This window comes from Alnus glutinosa, chromosome 4, assembly GCF_958979055.1.
Source record: "Alnus glutinosa chromosome 4, dhAlnGlut1.1, whole genome shotgun sequence".
NCBI classification, from domain to species: domain Eukaryota; kingdom Viridiplantae; phylum Streptophyta; class Magnoliopsida; order Fagales; family Betulaceae; genus Alnus; species Alnus glutinosa.
In genome coordinates, this window is record NC_084889.1 from 1278425 (window position 1) to 1301408 (window position 22984).

Sequence of the window (22984 nt, forward strand, 5' to 3'; positions counted from 1 at the left end):
ATATTTATTTTGGGCTCTCTCATTCCCTTCTTTTTCTTTTTTTCTTTATTTTCTCATGATTGCTTATGATTATAATTAATTAGTAGTTATTTTTACTTCTTCATAAAAGTTGTAATTCTTTCTATAGTAAGGTACAGAATAGTAGTAAACTTTATTGACAATTAGAAAAATTACCGTTAAAAAAACTATTGCTTAGAAAATTACCGTTTTAAAGAAATGACAATCGTAAAATATGATCGTACAAAATAATGTTCGTATGAAGAGAAAAAATAAAAAATAAAAATCCACATTTGAAAAAAATAATAGTAAAAAAAATAAAAGGTACTGTAATTGAAAATGGAGTGGTTCATCTCTTGTATATAGCTTCTTCAATTATAAAAAATGACCCATACTTCTTAAATCTTGTGATTCATGATCGTTATTTAATTTCTTGTTATGGTTTTTCGGTGATACTGTGTTGGTGATGAAGGAGAATAAAGGCGGTGATTATGCTACTAGAGACGAGAATTTTTTTTTTTTTTTTTGGTAGACATGAGTTTTAAATTAAAATGAATAAAATATTTTAAAATTTATTATTTTAATAAAACAGATAAGGAGTTTAGATAAGTTATTGGAGTAAGGACTTGAAAGGTGATTAGTTAAGTTAGCAAAAATGGATTTTGGTTAGCTATTTTGTACAAAAATTTATATAAACCATTTATCATTAAATTTGTGTGATTCACCTGCTACTTCACATATTGTTATGAGATTTGCATCTCTCATGTTTAGTACCAGAGATACGAAAGAAATCAAACATTTATCACAAACAGAAATTTGAGGAATTAAACTTTGTCCATCAATTAAAGGAAAGAATAAAAATATACTGATGGTGGTAAATGCTACCAGACGACAGCATCTGAGTTGGATTTTAGAAGATCCAGTTGATAATCAATTAAGATTATTATAAGAGGTACTATGTAGCTCGAGAGAAGCAGAGTCAGACTAACAGCAGCGGGTTTTGCATGATTTAAATAGTCACATCCTCCGATAGCGAGGGCTGAGGGAATCGATGGCGGAGAAGCAGCTGATCGTGGCCGTTGAAGGCACCGCGGCTATGGGTCCCTTCTGGCAGACCGTTGTTTCTGATTACCTTGAAAAGATCATTAGGTCTGATTGCCTCGCTCCCATTTCTTTTATTTTTCTTGGTTTTTTTTTTATTATTAATTTTTGGCTTTTTAATTGGTTTTGAGGGGTTTAATTTGCAATATTGCGTAGTTGATTTATGATGGAAGTTTTGCAATTCACGTAGGAAATGCAATTGGTTCGTTTGATGTGATAGTTAGCCTTGCGATGGGTTTGATGTCGCAGAATTGGAGTTCAATTTTGAAATTTCTGTTTATGGGTTTTGAGTATTCTGCTTTGAAAAGGTGGAATTGGGTTCCGTGGAATGTTGGTTTCAATTTTGAATCCCTTTTGGGAAGCTGAAAGTGGAGTTAAATATCCCATTCTCTGCAACCAAACGCAGCCTTGCGTTTGTGTGATTCGTGCAGTTTGAATCTGGCTTGACCAACAATGGAACGGCTTTTTGGATTTTGAGTTATTAGTTAGTCGTGGCTGTGACTAAGAAATTAGTTAATTTTATTTTTTTTCTAATAAGTAATTCAATCTCATTAGAAAGTGCAAAGGGCGCAACCCCTATCGACTAAGCTGTATGCCTGTAAGTTTGAACAGCCAAACTAAATGAAATACCCTATCTTTTCCATTAATCAAAAGGAAGGAAGCGTTGCAGTTGAGTGGCAGGAGTGAGTTTCTACCTAAAATACCGTCCTTGAAAGTGGTATCCTCATATCTGCTCACGTTATTTGTTCTGCAACGATCTCTCTCTCTCTCTCTCTCTCTCTCTCTCAATTTTTCTAAATGTTGTCAATGATGGTTGGTTAATTTACATAGCTCAGCAAGTAAGGTTTGCATTTCCCCTCGACATGTCAATAAGTAGAGAAAAATAGAGACAAGGGTTTGCATTTCCCCTAATTGTGTCAATAACTAGAGAACATAGACATGAAGTTGTCAATGAGACCTACAGGCAAGCACTAAGTTACTAAGAGGACCTGAAAAGAGGAACCCAAGGCCAATATTGAATACTTGAGATAAAGCCTGCTAATTCCAGCACATGGAAAGTTTTAAAGTGCAACATTCTGGGTGTGATTGGAGATTGCCAGGATCCTGGGTAATACAGAAGTTGTAAAACTTTAAGTAGGATGAGGACAAAGAAGGCTGTAGGATTGTATGGTTTTATGCTGAATGTTTTGTATTTTATGATGGATGATGCATTTGTTTGTAGACTGCATCATTCACTTGATCATGAGAAGGCTAAGAATGGTAGTTACATGAAGAAGAGTAAAGTGGTGTCTATGATGAAATAAAGGGGGACTCTTATGCTTCGTCATTGGCCAAGGTGTCCTTTTTATTGAAATTTTAAACTGAGGAGAAAAGGTTACGAAGTATTAATTAGGCTTCATACTCAGTGATTGGCGATGTTAACCACTTTCTTGATGTGGCTGGTGGGGTGATTCTAGGAGAAAAGTGGAGACCACATTTGTTTTTATTGACTCAAAAGCATTCATAGTTCTGGAACCATTTGCATGTGTGCAATGGCGTGTCTTTAGTTTGGTCATGTTTCTCTATTTTCTTTTAGTCACCTTATAGCAGTTTGGTAGGCAGTAGCTTTCATCCACAAAGTGGTGGATGAGGTGGCAAAATATAAATAGTTTGAAGTCAACATTTTTCCTTAAATACTGGCATAGTTGAAATTACCCTCGTTATGATGGTGTAGCTGATGAATTTTATCATCTTAATTATCACTTATAATTGCTTTCTTCTCATTATTTGCTCTATTGTCATGCTTAAGAATTGTAAAAGTCTGGTAGATGCCAGTTATTATAGCTTCTATGCTTTAACATTGATCTTGGTAAGCTTGACAATGTTGACTACTTTACCTACGTTTGATGGAACCTAAAGGCATGCATGAATTTATGCATACGTACATATGTCTGTGTGTGCACTCTAGTTCCAATTATTTAGGTATCATTTAACTGAAAAATCATTACTTGGATGACATTATGTTTAATATCATATGGGAGTTCTGATCTTTTGGTTGCAAATATAGGTGTTTCTGTGGAAATGAGTTGAATGGACAGGTATTCCTCTTTCTGCCATGATGCCGTTATTAAAATTTAATTAAAATCTCTGTCTTGCACTGATAACTCTTTCTTCCAAACTAGGAATTAAAGTTATAATCTCTGCTTATGACACCTGATCATAAAGGCTTATACCAATTATTCATCTAATTCCTTGGAAGCAAGTGTTGTTGACTAGACTTCCAAAATCAGGAACAAATCAAGCACATGATAATGTCCTTGTACGGATATATCTTTTTGTTTAAGCATGAGAAGATGCGTCTGTTCCAATATGAACTTCAAACTTTTAACTGCTATTGTTGTATTTTCTTGTTAGCTAGTTTGAGATTTCAGTTGCAGAAAGTGTTAAAGAAATTTCTGCAAGCTTTGGATTTAAATCTTGCTAATTAATACTTCATGCTGACGTGTTTATTTACCTTTTGAAATACAGAAGCCCTCTACTTCTCATCCTGAGCTTTCCCTGGTCACTTTTTATACCCATGGATCTTATTGTGGTATTTATTTTTCTCATTCTTCTTAATCTATCTTATGCAAATTATATTTTGGTTAGTATTTTGTGCACCTCAATGTTGAAAACAAATCTTCTTTCAAGTATAAAACAGGAGGTTATATTACTACCAACTAGCCCCTTGTTTCTTCCACTAGCATCTTTCTTGTATCTGGTACAACTCATATTGACTTCATAAAGTTGGACTGGAAATTCTTTCTTTCATGGTTTTGAAACCTTTGAGTGATTTTGTCAGACTTTGTTGATTAATTACACGTTTGTAGCTCTAGAGTTGATGAAGTTTAATAAAACTTTGTGTACATCTACTTGATCTCTGTTCATCAAGCTTCCCTGAAATTTCCAATTCAGTTCAACTCAACTAAACCTTAATCCCAATTAGTTGGGGTTGGCTGTGCAAAAGCATATGACTTTTAAAGTTTTAAAGTCGCTTTAAAATGTATTTTTTCGTGGAAAATACATTTTGGCCCCCTGAACTACCACCACTTCTTCAAGTAGTTGCATCACCAAACTTAGAAAAGTGGCATTTGGGTACCTTAAACTACCACTTTGTTACAAAAAGGCCACTCTGTAAAGAAAAATTGTTAAAATGGATAGAAAGCGGGCACGAGCGCGTCACGAGACCACATTGGTGTCTTTCTTCCTAAAAAACCCTTTAAAAATCATTATTTTTATTTTTTTTTATTTTTTATTTTTAAAAGAAAAACTAAAGGGTGGCTGAACTATGGGGTGGTTTACTTATCAAAAAAACTATGGGGTGGTTCGGCCATCCCAAATGAAAAAGGTGGGGTGGCTGAACCACCCTTGGCCCACGGACTTTTGAATGTTGGGGTGGTCTGACTATGGTTTAGCCACTCCTTCAGACTACGGGGGTGGTTTGGCCACAATTTTTTTTAATAATTTTAATTTGTTTTCACTTATTTTTTTTACTAATTATAAGGCTAATTTGTTTTCAAGAGCTATTATGGTATTTCATAATAATAGTCAGGGTATTTTGGGAAGAGAGATGCTAAAGTGGTCATGTGATGCGCACATGACCACTTTTCCATCCATTTTAACAGTTCTTGCTGATAGAATGGTCTTGTTATAACGGAGTAGTAGTGTAAAGTACCCAAATGCCACTTTTTGAAGTTTGGTGGTGCAAGTGAAAAAGTAGTGGTAGTTCAAGGGCCAAAGTGTATTTTTCCCTTCTTTTTTCTTCCTAAATCTTTGATTTTATATATATTTTTTATAAGTATATTCAAAAGGCACAAAGGGGCGCAACCCATAGTACATATGACGTATACATGAAGCCCCTAATTCAAAGAAAAAAGAGAGCACCTATCTATAAATTCAAAAGAACACTCATGCATAAACTGAAATTTCTCTCTCTACATAAACAACATTTGTAGCATCATTTTCTTCAAGTTCATCAAATCAGTCTCACAATCTTCAAAACAACGTGCATTTCATTCCCTCCATACACATCACATCAAACACAATGGAGCCATGCGCCAAATCGGTATCAACGCCTGATTGCCCTTTTATCCCCTCCAATTCCCTAACATATCTTTTACCGATCGCGGCATTACCCACTCCACCCCAAACATTTGTAGAATCATCCTCCACAATTCTGTAGCAACCATACAATGCAGAAACAAATGGTCAATGGACTCTCTAGAAATCTTACACATATAGCACCACTCCATCACAATAATGTTTCTCTTTCTTAAATTATCCAAAGTTAAGATTTTCCCTAAAGTCGCCGTCCACACAAAGAATGCCACTCTCGGGGGGACCTTAACTTTCCAAATATTTTTCCATGAAAATGAAATCTGAATAGGACTAGATAAAACCTTATAGTAAGACTTTACCTCAAATGATTTCTTTCGCACTGAAATCCAACACATTTTATCCTCTCCCTCACTTCTAACTTTAAGAGTGTACTACATCTCAAAAATTCTACTAACTGCTTCCACCTCCCTATCATGAACCGGGCGAGAAAACAAAATATTCTACAGAATTGTGCCATTTTGTCTCTGCATATTCTCCTCCACCCATGCATCCTTGCCACTAGCAATGAGAAACGACTCTAGGAAATTTTATATTGAAGCCAAGTAAACTATGGTAGGTTCTTAAATTTAATTTGCCAGTGTTATTATTCAAATTTTCACTAGTAAATGAAGATTCTTTTTTGTTTAAACGTTATGAAGTTTAGATTGCACCAAGCTTACTATATGCAGGAACTTCTGTGTTTACATGTCAGTTGCAAAGTGTATATTTCACCTCCCTTCATGCAGGTTGCCTAGTACAACGGACTGGCTGGACAAGAGATGTTGATATTTTCTTACAGTGGCTTTCAGCTATACCCTTTGCTGGTGGTGGTTTCAATGATGCTGCAATTGCAGAAGGGCTTGCTGAAGCTCTGATGGTGTGCACTGGATTGTCTAACTTTTTTTGCCCCTCCATATTTTCAGTTGCATTTAGCCATTATATGGTTGTCCCATTTTATATATGTCTGCTTTTCTACAGAATTTTAATTGTAAATTTTCTTGGAGCAATGGACTTAAAGTCATACACGCTCCAGGGATGCTCTGAGTCTATTGCCAGAGATGGCACATGGTTTGATGGTAAAATGTGGCAGAGGCCTTGGTTTAGGTTCCTATGGAGCTTGAAAACCATCTCCACATATTACTCCCTCTATTGTTTACCATAGAAAAGGAAGAGAATTAGTTCTAGAATTTTCTGTCTTCCTCCAGGTAGACGACCAAGAAGCTGCTGCTAGGTTTATTGATGATGATTACAATTGACACCTGGTAGATTTTATGATTGCGTTTAGTGTGATTTCATTGCTTCAATATTAGGTTGTTGCTTAAAACTCTCATCACTTGTTGGCACTTGCTATTAGACAGCTGGAGGCATTGACAAGTTTACTATTAATAATTGGTAGTACTTTTCATGACTCAATTTGTACTTTTGCAAGTATGAGAGACTTTTGTGCATCTTGAAAAATGGATTATAATGTTCTCTTCATCCTGTTGTCATACTCATTCTTCTCAAAACAAAAAAGCATAAACTGAAAGCAAGGCTATTAGGTGCTGTCTACATCAATCTTTTCACCAGTTTGCTCTATCAAAGGCTGCATGCTTTGTTAGATCACAGATTCTAGATTTTCTAATCAGTCTTTGATCACTTGGTGTTTCCCTTTTTCTTGTAGCATCTTTAACTTTAATTGCATCTCTCTTTGGGTTAGTGAGATCATAATACTGGACCAAATCCTCATAACTGCCTTATTCTTATTCTCTTACTAAATTGTATTGCCTCTTTATTCTCATGAATGTTAGTAAAATTTGTCCAAAAGGTTGGTTATGGTTCTACCCCAGCCGCTCTTTTTCTAGGCCTTCTCCAGGCCCTTACTCAAAACAACCCTCCTCAGTCTAGTCTTGGATTAGCAGTGCATTGTGATTGTGGTGATAGCCTAAATGATTTCGCGTTATCCTCATTTGTATGAGCTATTGGTTATATATTCTATTGCTTCATTTCCAGTTTTGCCATTGATATCTTTCAGGGAAGATAGATTTTTAACCACTACTCTTGCTCCTGCTTCCTTTTTCATGGCCATACTGTTGATTAGATGAATATGATGATAGTTTGGAGAAGCACATTATTGTTTTGCTGTATGTATTACCAAGTAACTATTGATCCATGACTATAAAGATGCACACAATTTGGTTTAGATGCAAAATCCAAATTGCAAAGAATATGCCTAATAATCTCCCAACAAAAGTTCAAATTTGCTTTGTATTGCCACAGTTTCTTATGCACACCCTTAATTGTATATCTACTGTTTCTTTTGATGCTTTTTTCAGATGTTCCCTATTCCGCCAAATGGAAACCAAAATCAACAGAACTTGGATGCTCAAAGGCATTGCATTCTAGTTGCTGCTAGTAACCCTTATCCATTGCCCACACCAGTTTATCGGCCGCAGGTGCAAAATTTGGACAAGAGTGAAAATATGGAAGAACAAACAGAGAGCCGTTCATCTGATGCCGAGACAGTTGCTAAATCATTTGTTCATGTACCTTTTAGCATTCTTATCCTAATTTATTAGTAGTTGTTTTGTTTTTTTTTTTTTTCAAATGAAGGTTGCACATCTTGAAGTAACTGATCTTTATTTTTCCATGCAGTGCTCTGTTTCTCTGTCAGTCATTTGTCCAAAACAACTTCCTAAAATTAGAGCAATACACAATGCGGTAACGATGATAGTTCTATTCAATTTCTTGTTTTATTGTTGTTTTCTGCTTTGAGCTTGCCAAAATTTTATATCTAGGCCAGTCAGCATCTCAGCTGAACTTCTCTGTTCACCAATTATGTCTCGAGTTTAGTGCAATTTTTTTATTTGTCTGCCTACTCTTGGTTTGTTCCAGACCATTTAGTGTATGTTTGTTATGTGATGCTTGTTTGAATAAAAACACCGACTGAATCTAGAAATTAGCTTAACTTACATGGTAGGCTACAATCTAAACAATGCTTTATTTTTTGGTGAAAACCAGAGGGAATCACTGAAACATTTTTGCTCACTGGAAGCTGGGCATGTTACTTACTACATTAGTTTGTTAATTCAGGGAAAGCGCAATCCCCGAGCAGCAGATCCACCGGTTGACAGTGTCAAAAATCCTCAGTTTCTTGTTCTAATCTCGGAGAATTTTATGGAGGCCCGTGCTGCTTTAAGTCGTTCTGGAATTACGAGTTTGCCTTCAAATCAGAGTCCTGTAAAAGTGGACATGGCTTCTGTTCCTTCAGTCACAGGACCGCCTCCAACTTCTATTCCATCAGGTTGTTTATTCATTTAAACCTGCTCATCCCTTCTCCCATCACATGCAATTGCCAAGTTCCAACTAGGTTTGTGTGTTAGAAAGAAAGAAAAAAAAAAGATTAATCAAGGTTTTCTTCATAAAGTATCTATTCCACCTATGTTCTAGTAAGCTTGAATTTTTAGTCTACAAATTCATCACAATTAAGTCTCATGTTTGTAATTATGGGTGATAAGTTCTATCATATTTGCATTATAGAGGAAGCAGTTCTAGGTTTTGTAGTTGTACTGACTGCTGATGCTTATAATATGTTATTATTTCACTCTTGGTATCGGAGAACCAATGTGAAGTACACTGAGCAAGACTCAAGCATTAGTGGCAAAATTAAAAAAGTAATACTGTTTGAACTGAGCATCATGCTCTCTCTCTTGCAAAATTATTTTTCTATTATTAATGATATTTTGTGAACAATATCAATCTCTCTCTCTCTCTCTCTTTTTCTTTTTTTTTTTTTGACTGAAGAATTTATAATGGACCAATAATCTGTATATATTTAACTATTCTTGGATTGTAAGAACAAAAAATTTTAAAATATGAAACACAGCAATCTACCTGGAAGAAAATTGTGTTTGTACTTTTATTAACTGTAATCCCTAAACTTTTCAGCTGTTTTTTGGTGGATTGTGAATTTTAGCCATAGTTCAAATGGCAGGTATATGCCCAAGACATTTTGGCTAATAGTTTGGTGGGCTAATCACGAGTAATGGTTAATTCTTACTTCAAATCCTGCTTGGTAGTGGACTTACTTTTCCCTTATTGATTTCAGTGAATGGATCTCTCATGAACAGGCAATCGATATCTGTCGGAAATGTTCCCCCTGCTACCGTGAAAATTGTAAGAGCGCGTCCTTCACTCTAATTTGCTGTTCCTATAATAGTTATGCAGATTGTCATGAATTCATAATGTATTTCTTCAGGAGCCAAGCACTGTACCTTCCATGGTAGCTGGACCTGCTTTTTCACATATTCCATCTGTTGCACGAGCTGCTTCTCAAGCAGTCCAACAAACTTCTTCACCATCTTCTGCATCTCAAGAAATGATCACAAATAATGACAATGTGCAAGATTTGAAGCCTATAGTGAGTGGTATGCCACAATCTGTACGTCCTGTTGGTCCTGCTCCAGCAAATGTGAACATTCTGAACAACCTCTCTCAAGCACGACAAGTAATGAACTCTGCAGCCCTAACTGGGGGAACCTCTATAGGACTTCAATCAATGGGTCAAACTCCTATATCCATGCATATGTCAAATATGATATCCAGTGGAATGACATCTTCCGTTCCTGCTTCTCAAAATGTATTTTCATCTGGACAATCTGGTAATACATCAATAAGTGGTTCAGGGGCTCATACAGGGACTGGACAGGTTGCACAAAACTCTGGTCTTGGTTCATTCATTTCAGCACCTTCTAATGTCTCTGGAAATTCTAACCTTGGGATCTCTCAACCAATGGGTAATGGTAATCTCCAAGGAGGTGTTAGTATGGGTCAATCAGTACCTGGCATGAGCCAAGGGAATCTTTCAGGAATACAAATGGCCCAAAGTGGAATTGGCATGAACCAAAACATGATGAGTGGTCTTGGGCCATCAGTTGTCTCTTCTGGAAATGGAACAATGATTCCTACTCCAGGAATGCCTCAACAAGTACAATCAGGGATGCAATCACTTGGTGGTGTAAACAACAATTCAGCAGCTAATATGCCTTTGTCACAACAAACATCAAGTGCTTTGCAATCAGCACAATCCAAATATGTGAGAGTCTGGGAGGTAAGTCTAGAGTATGTATTTGGAAAAGATTGAGATTAAATTTTCAAATTGCATGTGGTTAAGTTTCTAGAATTTCACTCCAATGTTTATTTTACTAGATTATGGAGTGGATGTTCAGTTTTAGGCGTTTGCAATTTTCGAGGAACTTGCAGGATCCCTACTGTTATTTTCCCAAGAGAGGGGCATCATTTATCTGAAATACATGATTGTGTTAATTGCTCAGCTTTCCTTTTACTTTTATTTTTTTTGGTATAAGATCTGAGATCCTTTAGAGCCTCCTTGATCTATTTCTGTTCTCCTTGAACAAAACGACCAAAACATGCCATTTTTTGAAAATTAGCATAATTTCCTTGAAATTTTAGCTTTCTTAGAGATGGAGCCTCATTGTTTTCGAAAAAATAAAAAATTCTCATTCTCTATGCCCATCCAAGCTAATTAGAAAGAGAGATTCAAGTGGTTCCAGTTAAATATCCCATCTCCTGTCATAAAGTTGAGAAGGTCAAAACACCCTTTTATATTCTTTTCCCTGGGAACACCTCCACCTAAGTTACTGTAATGCTATAAAAGTTTTTAGGTCAATAAATTTCCTTCCTGTTTCTCGCTAAGTCAAAAAAGATCAAAATCCCCATTTCCTTATTATTTAATGGTATTATCATCTATGCCTTGTGATTTGCGATTATTTTTTCATAATTTGTTGTTTGTAACCGCGTAGTCCAATTCAAATGCAATCATTGGGGGAAGGTTTCGAACTTATCCTTTAAAGCCATGACTTGTGGCAGTCTCTTCATAACGTTTATGTGTAATTATGTAATCAATAATTTTCTTAAACAATGAACTTGCAGGGAAATTTATCTGGGCAGAGACAAGGACAGCCGGTCTTTATCACCAGACTGGAAGTATGTTTGAAGCACTTCATAACTTTTTATTCAATATTGGGGAACGTGTGTTTTGGCAATCGTTGTAATGTATAATGTTTTCAAACGCCTAATAAAAATTTATGCAAATATTAGGCTTTTTAAAAATCTTTTTAATTTTTTACATTTGCTCTAATCTATTGGGATTTTATGTTATTGTTTTTCTTTTTTTCTTTTTTTTACTTATCAAAAAAAATAATTCAATTCTTTGTGACAGGGTTACAGGAGTGCTACATCTTCTGAAACGTAAGTACAAGAAGTATCATATTATTTCTGCCAAAAATGTCTTGAAATACTTAAAAGTTGCTGTCACAAATAGTACTAAAGTGCTTTGACATTAAAATCAATCTTTATTTTAGACTAAACTCAAAAAGAAAAGTTCATTAAAGTGATTCTAATGCTACTTGCCTTTTAACTCCCTTACTAGAAATAAATTATTTGATTGACTCCCACTTGCCTCTTTTGGGGCTTATGGAGGGAAAGAAATAACTGGAGCTTTGAGGACGTGGAGAAGACCCTAAGGAACTTTTATCCTCCTTCTATCACACTTTGTATCTTTGGACTACGGCTTATGTGTTCCCCTTATCTTTTAGCTTTCTTGATTTCCTTAATCATTTTTCTAGTTAGACATTTCCTTTTGCCTAGTGTACTAAGGGGCACCTCACACTTTTAATGAGATTGGCTTATTACTTATCAAAAAAAAAATATTAATCTATAAATTTTGCGCCCATCACACAGAAATGATGATATTTTCAGAGAGAGTTTATTAGTCTCTATTATATTTTTTTGCATCTAGAAGTAGTATATACTACTTATCCTAAGCTCTGATATTTTTTTGCTAACACCTGTAAATGCATCATCTAGTATTTCTAGTCATGAACAAGGTGGATGACTGGGTGATGGCAAAAAACTTTTAATACTTTTTTCAATACCCTGACATAAAGACTATGAGATTGGTATTAGTACTCTATTTAGCTTTCCTAATTTATGCATTTCGAAAAGAAACTTTATTTTGGGTGGAAAAGTTTTGGATTCTTTGTTTAGAAGAAGACTAATCTATGTTTACTGGCATGTATATTCCCTGTGCTTTTCAGGCTTGCTGCAAACTGGCCGCCAACAATGCAAATAGTTCGGCTTATATCTCAGGACCACATGAATAATAGGTAATTTCTTCTTAGTGAAAGAAATTCAATTTTTCTACTTATGTTCGCAGCTCTGTTCATTTATCTGTCTGGATTTGTTATATTTTTTAGCTTGTTAACTTCATCGTATTGAATATTAGGCAATATGTGGGAAAGGCTGACTTTCTAGTTTTTCGTGCAATGAATCAGCATGGGTTTCTTGGCCAATTGCAAGAAAAGAAGCTAGTAAGTTTTAAATTTTTTTTTATTATTTTTTTCATGAGGAGGTGTTCTTTCTTGGATAAGTATAGCCAATTTTCTAGTTTGAACCAGTTGTTGACCTTGTTCTTGTCAAAATATGAGTACTGAATTACGAGCTATAATATCTTCTTATTATGCCCCCAAACAATATATGAGTAAATGTACTAAATTATTTTTCCTCTGTTGTTCAGCAGTATTTTCTTGTATGGATATATAACTGTTCTGTCTCTTGGTTATCATATTTGTGCTTCTACCTGGCTGTGGGTAAGTAGGAATTCAGGTGAAATATGATGCTATGATGGGGATCCACTGTAGGTTTGCAAAATGAGTAGAGAACTTGGGAATTTGTTGAGGAAGTCGTCTAGACCTTTAACAGAATTTTATGGGTGAATATCTTTTTTTTTTTTTTTGACAAGAAAATTTTATGGGTGAATATCTAGCAGGTTTAATGATGATTATAGTCCAGATGAGCTTTCCCCCCTTCTCTCCCATCAATTTCCTTTAGAAAATGCCCAACACTTAGAGGTAGTGTCTTGGCTATGTTAGCCTTAGGGCAAATGGATGAACAAGAGAAGTAAGATGATTGTTACATAGCGGATATGTTTTCTATCTTGCTACATATTGTAACACATTTCAGTTTGATCTCTTTAGTAGGACAAAGCTAACATAGTTTTTTAAGACAAGAAAACTTAAGTCTCGTTATGGTATCACTTTTTAGGACAGTTTTTTGCTTTTTAGAAAAAATAAAAAATAAATAAAAAAGAAGAAAAAACATTAACAAACAACTCCAAACACAAAATACTCACAAAACACCAAAAATTACTTTCACCTTTATGTCACATCACAACTAAAAAGCAAAAAATGTCCTCTAAAAAGTTTTACCAAACAAACCCTCTGTATGTGTACATATAATAAAAATCTTCCAAGATTCTTAAATCCTTCAATTAAATATGTAAATTCTGAAGTCTTAAAAGATAACTGATCATATTCTTTAGCACTCTCAAATGAACCTTGTGAAATTAGTAACTTTAGTAACAAAGCATATACTGCAAAAATGCTTCAGAGAAAAATTACATAGCTATCTATTTATTTATTTTGGCTGGATAAGGGGTTTGAAACCAGGCCTGTTTGAACCATGTTAAGGAGGCTTTACCACATATCTAGATGCATCTTCCGTTAAATTTGAATTTTAAATAGCTGAAGAGAGTGTCCAATTCTGTAATGTGAAACCATGCATTTAGTGTGATTGGGATCCTTTAATGCTGAACTTTTCAATTTTCATTTCTTTAGTGTGCAGTCATTCAACTACCATCTCAGACGTTGCTGCTATCTGTTTCTGACAAAGCCTGCCGCTTGATTGGAATGCTTTTTCCTGGGGTAAGATTTTTGCGAACTTCAACAATCGATCATCAGAGATTTTGTTCAGCATAGCCTATCAGGAAATCTTTCTTTTACAGCCACTTACTCTGAGCTCTCACATGAACAACAAATTTGCAATGTTCCGTCAAAGTCAAAAGCAACATGAAAAATAACGAAGTGACCTTTTTTCTGCAAAATTTAAGATTAAACTTTAAGGAGCTTTCTGGCATGTATAAGTTTTCACATCTAATCGTTCCCTTTGCAACCATGTAGAATTACTCGCCCTTCGCATTTTAATTAAGCCATAATATCTGTGGAATCAGGATATGGTTGTGTTTAAGCCACAAATATCCAGTCAGCAACAACAACAACAAATGCAACAGCAACAACATCAGCAGCTGCAACAACAACAGCTTCCGCAGCTGCAACAACAGCAACTTCCGCAACTGCAACAACAGCAGCTTCCGCAACTGCAGCAACAGCAGCAGCTTCCGCAAATGCAACAGCAGCAGCAGCTTCCACAAATGCAACAGCAGCAACCGCTCTCGCAGCTGCAGCCGCAACAACAACTTCCACAACTGCAACAACAGCAATCACTGTCACAGCTTCAACCGCAGCAGCAGCTTCCACAACTGCAGCAGCTGCAGCAACAGCAGCAACAAATGGTTGGGACAGGAATGGGTCAAGGTTATGTTCAAGGTCCAGGCAGGTCACAACTAGTTTCACAGGGACAAGTTTCATCACAAGGGCCGCCTAACATGCCTGGAGGGGGCTTTATGAGTTAATTAGAGCATTGACTCGTCTGGGACCTAGTATTTTAGGTTAGCACAGAATTTCGTCAACCGTCAGATAGAACTTCTAAGAACAATGGATCTCATTAAGCTATTATGAGCACTAGTCAGTTATTGACAAATACCTTGTAGGGTTTTATGTATACGCTGATGTTCTTATGTTGGAAAAACCAATGCGAGTTCATTTTAGCATATACTTTTCTTCTGTGAATATGGTTGATTTTCTTGAAGTGATGCACAAATTACACTCATGTATCATATCATTGTGACATGTAGTTTGGGGTGACTATATTGTTGAGCTATCAGCTTCAGAGTTCGGATCAATCTCATGGTCCAATCACAAGAGTTGAGTTGATGAATCAACGATGAAATACTCATCTATCACATTTCGAAGAATGCCTTGTCTCATGAATTCCACTTTTTGGAAACCGCCATTTATTGAAATTGAGAACAAAAATAAAAAAAAAATAAAAAAAACGTGTGATGAGGTAGGTAGGCTAATGTTGCAAGAGCTCTGGCAAGTTCTGCAGACTTTTGGTGAAGATTCCACAAGAACCAAGAAATCGATGAACTCCAACCTTGTAGCTATGGCACGCTTGACAGGTTTTGTAAACTCTGAATTAAAAGTCCCACCAAAAAGAATTTTAGAAGAATCATAATGCGGTTAGATCTAGTGGTCTGCCAATAAGAAACGGAAGATTAACAAGGGAAGAAAGTAGCTGAGGGTTAAGCCTGAATCCATGCTTACTGTGTCTGTATGTGATGTATATCTGACGACCATGTCAATGTAAGATTAGGCAAACTATGATAATTTGTCTATATTTTTGTGGTATGCAGTGCCTAGCAGTCACCTTTCGGCCTCCAAAGCCACTGGGGACACTTCAGAGAGAAAGAATAAGACCCCCACCAACTTTGACATAACAAGCAGCTTCCAGACTTTAATCATTATTCCTGAAACTAATGGCCCTTTTCTATAAAGCTACTGCTACAAGTGTAATGATTAAAGGATGGGATCCAATTCATCAACCAACAAAATTTCCCATGATTGGTTCTAGTCTCCCAAAATAAGAAATTTACATCAATGTCCCCCCTATTCCCTGACAATCAATCGAGTAGGTGCAGTATTTTCACAAAACCTCATTGCAATGACCCAAAAGCTAACACTCGAGGACATGATTCCTACCATGTAGAACGCCAGGATTAATGGGTAGATACACTCCCAATAGGAGAAGACAGTGCTTGGCAATACTTCACGTCATCACAATTTACATAATTGGCTAGTAGGTTACTATCATTTTGCCAAAAAATGAGTGATTTGCTATTTTAACCAACACTTTTAATCTACAAATAAAAATCTTCAATAATTTTACTGCACAGAGGGTAGATACACTCCCAATAGAAGAAGACAGTGCTTGGCAATACTTCACGTCATCACACTTTACATAATTGGCTAGTAGGTTACTATCATTTTGCCAAAAAATGAGTGATTTGCTATTTTAACTGACACTTTTAATCTACAAATAAAGATCTTCAATAATTTTACTGCACAGATTGCTAACAATTCGGACATCAAATGTGAAAGAAAGAGGTTTTATGAAACTCACATGTCCAAATATTTTTGAAGCAGTCCGCCCCTCCTATTTAGATAGATGGGAATCTTCCAATAGTGCCCTTTTATTTGATAATAATAGCCTTAAAGAGGAAAAGTGGGGCTAAGCAATGCAAAATTCCCAGTTTTCACTTTATTCCATCATACACTTTGAGGCACCAACCACTACATATACATGAAGATCATCACGGAACTCCCATACTGAAAGGGTCTGAGAGTCCTTTTTTGGTTGCAGAAATGGTTTCGGCTTCTTCTCCAAAGGTAAGCACGATGTACCACCCTTGATACATCCAGCACACCCACCTAGCTTGTTATTTCCTTAACTAGATATGAACTCTTGCAGGAAGTTGCTAATTCAGACAACAAATGGATAGAGGAGGACACCTCTCGCCGAGCCAAATGGTGGTACTCAACCTTTCACACTGTCACGGCCATGATTGGTGCAGGAGTGCTCAGCCTGCCTTATGCCATGGCCTACTTAGGATGGTATATATATACACATAACCTTTGGTCTTAGAATTAAGGAAATACTAGAAGTAGTTGTTATTAATATATCAATCACCTCCTTTTTCAGGGGTCCAGGGACAATGATTTTGGTGTTATCATGGTGCATGACCTTGAACACAATGTGGCAGATGATACAACTCCATGAATGTGTTCCGGGAACTCGCTTTGACCGATACATTGACCTCGGCCGACACGCCTTTGGCCCAAAACTGGGGCCGTGGATTGTGCTTCCGCAGCAACTTATCGTCCAGGTCGGCTGTGACATAGTGTATATGGTCACGGGAGGAAAGTGCCTAAAGAAGTTTATGGAGATTTCATGCACCAATTGCACGCAGCTCAAGCAATCCTACTGGATCTTGATCTTTGGGGCCATTCATTTCTTCCTGTCTCAGCTTCCCAATTTCAATTCTGTTGCCGGCGTTTCACTAGCAGCAGCAGTCATGTCACTAAGGCACGTACCTAGTTCTTTGATCTTTTTTTTTTTCTTTTTTTCCCCGACCAGCGTTTAGCTTATATTTCTGGGAAAAATGCAAATTCAGTCCTTGTGGTTTACCTATTTTACAATTAGCTTCATGTGGTATTAAAATAAACTCAAAAATCCCTGGGATATGCCAAAAAAAAAATCGCATGGACTGATTTTGCATTTTTTTCCTATATCTTAGGTACATAGTAGACTTAAATCACTTCCGGGAAAGTAAGTTTGCCAAAAGCTAGAGAACCCATAAAGAAAAAAGAAAAAGTGTTGAGGGGAAAGAAAGTATTATGATAGGTTGAGAATCTATGGTAGTTCCCTCACTCTCCAATAAGGTTCACTCTTCCACGATCTATGAGCCATGGATCGTGTTGTTTGTATTCCAGTTGGTAAAAGTATATTGTTGTACATACGTAGTTGTTCTATAGACTATAGTACTTGTAAAACTGACCAAAATTTTAGTTAAAAAATTGTTGGCCAAAGCTTTGAACCCTCATAGAATAACTTAGCAATTGATGTGGCACGAGGCTCCCGCGGCCTTGATTCAGGCATCTAAATCTTGATTTTTTAGGCAAACTTTCACGGCTTATAATTAATCCACCTGCCTATATATAACTCCTTCAGCATATATGAGCTCATAGATCATGCCTCCCCAGACCTAGGAAGTATGTATGAAGTTGAAATCCAACCATCTACAGTCAGATACCAGATAAGGAAACTACCGTTTTTGGAGTAAAAATAAGACAGTAGTTTCCCTTAACATGAACACTTCAGGTAATTTCTTGTTACTTCAGTAGGTACTTATCGTTCTGCCAGGCTCACGTTTGAAGGATATAAAAATATCTCCTTTGCTACAAAAGATAGAGGTTATGAACTTTTGGTGAACAAATTAAGCGCAACGAATCATGAAGCACTCCAAGAAAAGATAGCTCAAGTGGCAAAAAGATGCATGTGATCTATAAATCTAGGCATACCTAGACGAATAAGATCCAACAATTACCAACTCAAATTGCTAGCAATTTGGCAGTTAATGTGAGAGAGTTCATATAAGATAATTCACGTGTCCAAATAAATTTTGGACTGTACGTAGGGCCACCTATTCGAACAGATGGGTCGACCTATATGGACTCTCTCACATTAATTGTCCAAATTGACAGCCAGGTAATTGTTGTAGTTCCCAATTCTACGTGGACTAGAAAAAAATTCCATTTTTCTTTCCGGCTTAGGAAAGAATCATCTTTCCTACCAAAATTTTCTGCTTCTTTTTGTAAAGAAATTTACTGTGGAACACAACCATGTTGAATAATGAAAGATAATAGATTAAATAAATCTTACTGATCGAGTTGGTGGTTCTGATTGCAGTTATTCAACTATAGCCTGGGTGGGTTGCTTGAGCAGAGGGCAGATAAGCAATGTGAGCTACGCATACAAAAAAACAGGCTCAGCCGATTCAATGTTTCGTGTGTTCAATGCACTGGGTCAAATCTCGTTTGCATTTGCTGGCCATGCAGTGGCACTCGAAATTCAGGCCACCATTCCATCAACTCCTGAGAGGCCTTCAAAAGTACCCATGTGGAAAGGTGCAGTTGGAGCCTATTTTATCAATGCAATTTGCTATTTCCCGGTGGCCCTTATTGGATACTGGGCATTCGGCCAAGATGTTGATGACAATGTCCTGATGAATCTCCAGAAACCTGCATGGCTCATTGCCTCTGCTAACCTTATGGTGGTCATCCATGTCATAGGCAGCTACCAGGTACGAATTCATATATGCTTCTTGGTTTATATATATGCATATGTAAGATGTATGTATGTATACAGTAGTTGAGAACTGCAGCAAAATGTAATGAAGAAGATTCTGTAGGTGTATGCTATGCCTGTATTTGCTTTGCTGGAGGGGATGATGGTGAAAAAGGTGAATTTCCCACCAGGAATTTTACTCAGACTCATCACTCGATCTGCTTATGTAGGTGAGGTTCTCATTGCCATTTCAAGGAACAGAATCTGAGAGAGATTAATTTCTTCAGACACTCCATTAATTGAAACTACTAAAGTTCCTCAAATATTGCAGCATTTACATTATTCATTGGAGTCACCTTCCCTTTCTTTGGGGATCTTCTTGGTTTCTTTGGCGGATTCGGTTTTGCTCCCACTTCATATTTTGTAAGCTTCAATCCTGTTGTTTCTTTTTTTTTAATTAATTAAATTACACCCTCCACTACTGAAAGACTTAATTCATATGAGCATTGTTGCAGCTACCCAGTGTAATGTGGCTAGTGATCAAGAAACCAAAGAGATTTAGCACCAAATGGTTCATCAATTGGGTAAAATCGATATTACAGAAACAGCATTCCCTTCTTCTTTGGGTGATTTATAATCAATATTTCTTCACTGACAAAAGTTTTTGAATTTCAGGCTTCCATATACGTTGGAGTTTTCATCATGTTGGCATCCACAATTGGCGGCTTCCGGAATATAATTGCTGATGCCTCCACATATAGCTTCTACACATAAATTGTGGTGATTATCATGTTATTGGGTTATTGACTGGACTTAACTCAGTCTCAGTCTTCCGATGACTTTCTCTATGTACCTTTTTAATATTGAATGTTTTAAATTACCGATTGTCTTAAAAAGTTTAAATTAAATAGGAAGATGTGTATTTAATTGTTTAATTATCATTTTAACTGGACCAAACAATACGTTAATAATAAGAAGATGTGTATTTAATTACTTAATTAACATTTTAACAGTGAATTAATAGAGTAGATCCATTTTGCATCATCCATTATATGGGATGTCCAGCTCTATCTATTAAAAAGAAATTGGGGATGAATGAGAAGAATACCTTTAAAAGTTTTCTTTAAATGAGACATGTAAAAGCAAAGAAAAAGAAAAAGAGAAAGAGAAAGAGACCACAATTTTAAAAAGGCTAGCTTTTGTTTGGTTGCTGAAAAGGACATTCATTGATACTTCATTTATAAATTTTTAGAGAAATGCTAGTGTAATAGCAAAAATTAAAAATTTATAAATTTTTATAAATTTATAAACCTGCATCATGGTTTTCAAATATACTTACCAAGATATCGCTTGAAGAACCCCTTAATCTTCCTAACACTAAACATTAGAGCTAACGTATTAAACCAACACTCCTTGGATTGTCTATTCTGTAACCAAGTTAAAGTTGAAAATAAAAGACACAATCTAGATTTTTGCTACAATTTGCTTACCCAATTACAAAACTAATGAGAGAGAGCCTTAACGGGGTTTCGCTTGTCCAAAATAGTGAGCTCCGTATTTTTTACTGTTTAAATGTCTGCTCGGACAAATGCACTCTATCAAAACCCATTCTCATTAATTATCTGAATTGACTGTAATTCGGTCACCATTCATAAACTGTAGAGTACGCAATTAACAGTCGCTCAATTATACAAAGCTTGCTCATCTAAACATTATAGATAACATGATGTGACAAGATTGACAAGCATTAACGTGAAGCGATTACCAAATCCTTCAAAATCCACACTCAAAGTGACTCTTTTTTAAGCAAGATAATAACGATAATATTAATAGAAAACATAAACTACAAAAAGAGGGGGTGAAGGACCTCACAAACACCTTCATACAGTCATAATATTGTAAAATATTAAAAAATAAACGAAAAATAAATCTAAAATTATCCGGTCTCATAATTCCTTGGCCAAAAACAGCGAGGAGAACAATTTTTTTTTTTTTTTTTTTTTTTTAACGAAAGATCTAAGTATTTCATTAATCAATGATCAATGATCACAAGCATAAAGTTCTGCAAAATCATAACTATATGCTATAAGGTTATATAGTCATAGATACAAACAAATTTTTTACAATAAAGTGCTATCTATGACTTGCATCTTCCACTAACTTATATACAAAAATAGTTGAAGAGTAGATATGCTCCGAGCAGCCTAGATCTAAGACAATGGTAGTTAAATATTCTAAAAATTTAATTAAAGCCGTGAGATATAACCCCTCACACCTGACTAACCTTCATCCTATAGATCGTTCATGAGAGCAGATTTAAAAAGAAAGAAAAAAAAAAAAAAAAAAAAAAAAAAAAAAAAAAAAACTCATATTCAAAGAAAAAATACAACCAGCAAATATCAGTAGCGGCCAGAAAGGGAATGATCGGCACAACACGAAGGTAGATGGACGGATGCATAACGGAGATGCCAAAATTACTAATTTGGTTGGAGAACACCTACAAACAAAAGAAAAAATCTAATAGAAGGAAGATGATAAGAACGGTGAGTAAAAAGTGGAAGAGAGAGGAGGAGGGACAATTAAGACAAAGCTTAGGACAAACGCATGCTTATTTTTAAAATGCAACCCCTTTCGTTAACCTGTAAGATTCTTAAAGAAGCAAAAATAATTGGTAGTGGAAAGTGATGGATGCGATCCAAGAAACGTGATTGAGGGTAATTATTTATTTATTTATTTATTTTTTGAAGGGGTAATTATTTATATTGAGTAATTAATGATAATAAAATTCAAGCTTCAGGGTCCCATGCAGCTCAGTCGGGGAAGAAAAAGCATAGGCGTGTCATATATGGTCTTTTTTTAACATACTTTGGGTTGGACTTGTAATGATGGATGTTCCATTTTCAAACGAAGTTGGTTTAAAGCGACAAGAAATGGCTGGTTAATGGAAGCTGGATAATTGAATGGATCACCATTTTATCAATTTCATCAACAATTTAAACGGTAAATGTCTCTGTCTGTCCAAAATATGCTAGAAATAAAAATTAAAAAAACTTTTAATGAGACCTGACATGGCATTTGGGTGACCCATTAACGTTTAACGTGTCCACTCGCTTCGTGTGACATCAATCTTATTGGATAAGAAAACAGTACTTTCTAGAAACTCAAAATGCTGAAGAAATTCTCATCAAACATTTATTACTCAACTGACCAAAGGATTTCACCATAACAGAGCACGTAGTGGAGGAGAAAGCTACATCTACAAGAGAGTGCTATCAACACGTATATGATGTTACATGGATAAGAAATTTAATGATGTATATATTGTTACCTTATTTAGAATTGGTGTATATGTTGTCACATAATTAAGGCTAAATTCTACAAATTTAATGGTCTAATATTGTTACGTTATTTAAAATTTTTAAATGACGTAGTACCATATTAGGTGTACAACAAAACAAAATTTTAACCCCGGATAAATCCTCTTCATTTCAGTACTTTATTTTTTGTTTTTTTAAGCAACATAACCAGTACATTAAAACAAAATAAAACTACAAAAGGACCAAGGGACCCCAACAACTCTCCAAGACCAGCTATTACAGTGCATGAAATTAAATCTACAAATAAAATGGGAAGTGGATTCAAGCAGATCCAGTCCCATCGTTTGTTGACCAAAAGGCTGATGAGAGGGCTGCCATGACGGCGGTATGTGATGCAATCCGAAGAATTGACCGCTTAGAAAAGGGTACATTGATGATGGCTGCAATGAGACGATCAATAAAAATCACATTTCTTGCATACTTGAACAAAAGGAGCATGCTTCACGACAACTCCAAACAAAAGAAATAATCATGCATTCCCACTTTATTAATAAAAGAGATGGGTATGAGCTCTCGGAGGGAAAATCTAG

The 22984-nt window shown here is 35.9% G+C and overlaps 2 protein-coding genes across 4 annotated transcripts; both read left to right on the top strand.

Moving 5' to 3' along the window:
* The first annotated feature begins 763 nt into the window (after positions 1 to 763).
* On the top strand, positions 764 to 14941 carry LOC133866895 (mediator of RNA polymerase II transcription subunit 25). 3 transcript variants are annotated; one of them, XM_062303548.1, is made up of 15 exons: positions 764 to 1146; positions 3146 to 3176; positions 3607 to 3670; positions 5961 to 6091; positions 7530 to 7739; positions 7849 to 7914; positions 8287 to 8497; positions 9302 to 9369; positions 9452 to 10303; positions 11146 to 11199; positions 11435 to 11463; positions 12312 to 12380; positions 12500 to 12584; positions 13890 to 13976; positions 14282 to 14941. In XM_062303548.1, the coding sequence occupies exons 1-15, from the start codon at positions 1049 to 1051 to the stop codon at positions 14741 to 14743; spliced, it is 2517 nt and encodes an 838-aa protein (XP_062159532.1). In that variant the 5' UTR covers positions 764 to 1048; the 3' UTR covers positions 14744 to 14941. The 3 variants fall into 3 exon arrangements, with proteins under 3 accessions (XP_062159532.1, XP_062159533.1, XP_062159534.1); XM_062303549.1 differs by lacking the exon at positions 3146 to 3176; XM_062303550.1 differs by lacking the exon at positions 3607 to 3670 and having other exon boundaries at positions 1057 to 1146.
* A 1533-nt stretch (positions 14942 to 16474) lies between these two features.
* LOC133866896 (lysine histidine transporter-like 6) lies at positions 16475 to 20012 on the top strand. The gene is made up of 8 exons (XM_062303551.1): positions 16475 to 16619; positions 16702 to 16844; positions 16933 to 17316; positions 18700 to 19093; positions 19202 to 19307; positions 19409 to 19500; positions 19593 to 19661; positions 19753 to 20012. The coding sequence occupies exons 1-8, from the start codon at positions 16596 to 16598 to the stop codon at positions 19849 to 19851; spliced, it is 1311 nt and encodes a 436-aa protein (XP_062159535.1). The 5' UTR covers positions 16475 to 16595; the 3' UTR covers positions 19852 to 20012.
* The last annotated feature ends 2972 nt before the right edge of the window (positions 20013 to 22984 follow it).

Coding starts and splice junctions, on each gene's coding strand:
- LOC133866895 (XM_062303548.1), top strand. CDS start 1,049: ATGGCGGAGAAGCAGCTGATCGTGGCCGTTGAAGGCACCGCGGCTATG. Junction 6,092..7,529: donor GGCTTGCTGAAGCTCTGATG/GTGTGCACTGGA, acceptor TGCTTTTTTCAG/ATGTTCCCTATTCCGCCAAA. Junction 9,370..9,451: donor CCCCTGCTACCGTGAAAATT/GTAAGAGCGCGT, acceptor GTATTTCTTCAG/GAGCCAAGCACTGTACCTTC.
- LOC133866896 (XM_062303551.1), top strand. CDS start 16,596: ATGGTTTCGGCTTCTTCTCCAAAG. Junction 17,317..18,699: donor GCAGCAGTCATGTCACTAAG/GCACGTACCTAG, acceptor TTCTGATTGCAG/TTATTCAACTATAGCCTGGG. Junction 19,662..19,752: donor CCAAATGGTTCATCAATTGG/GTAAAATCGATA, acceptor TTTGAATTTCAG/GCTTCCATATACGTTGGAGT.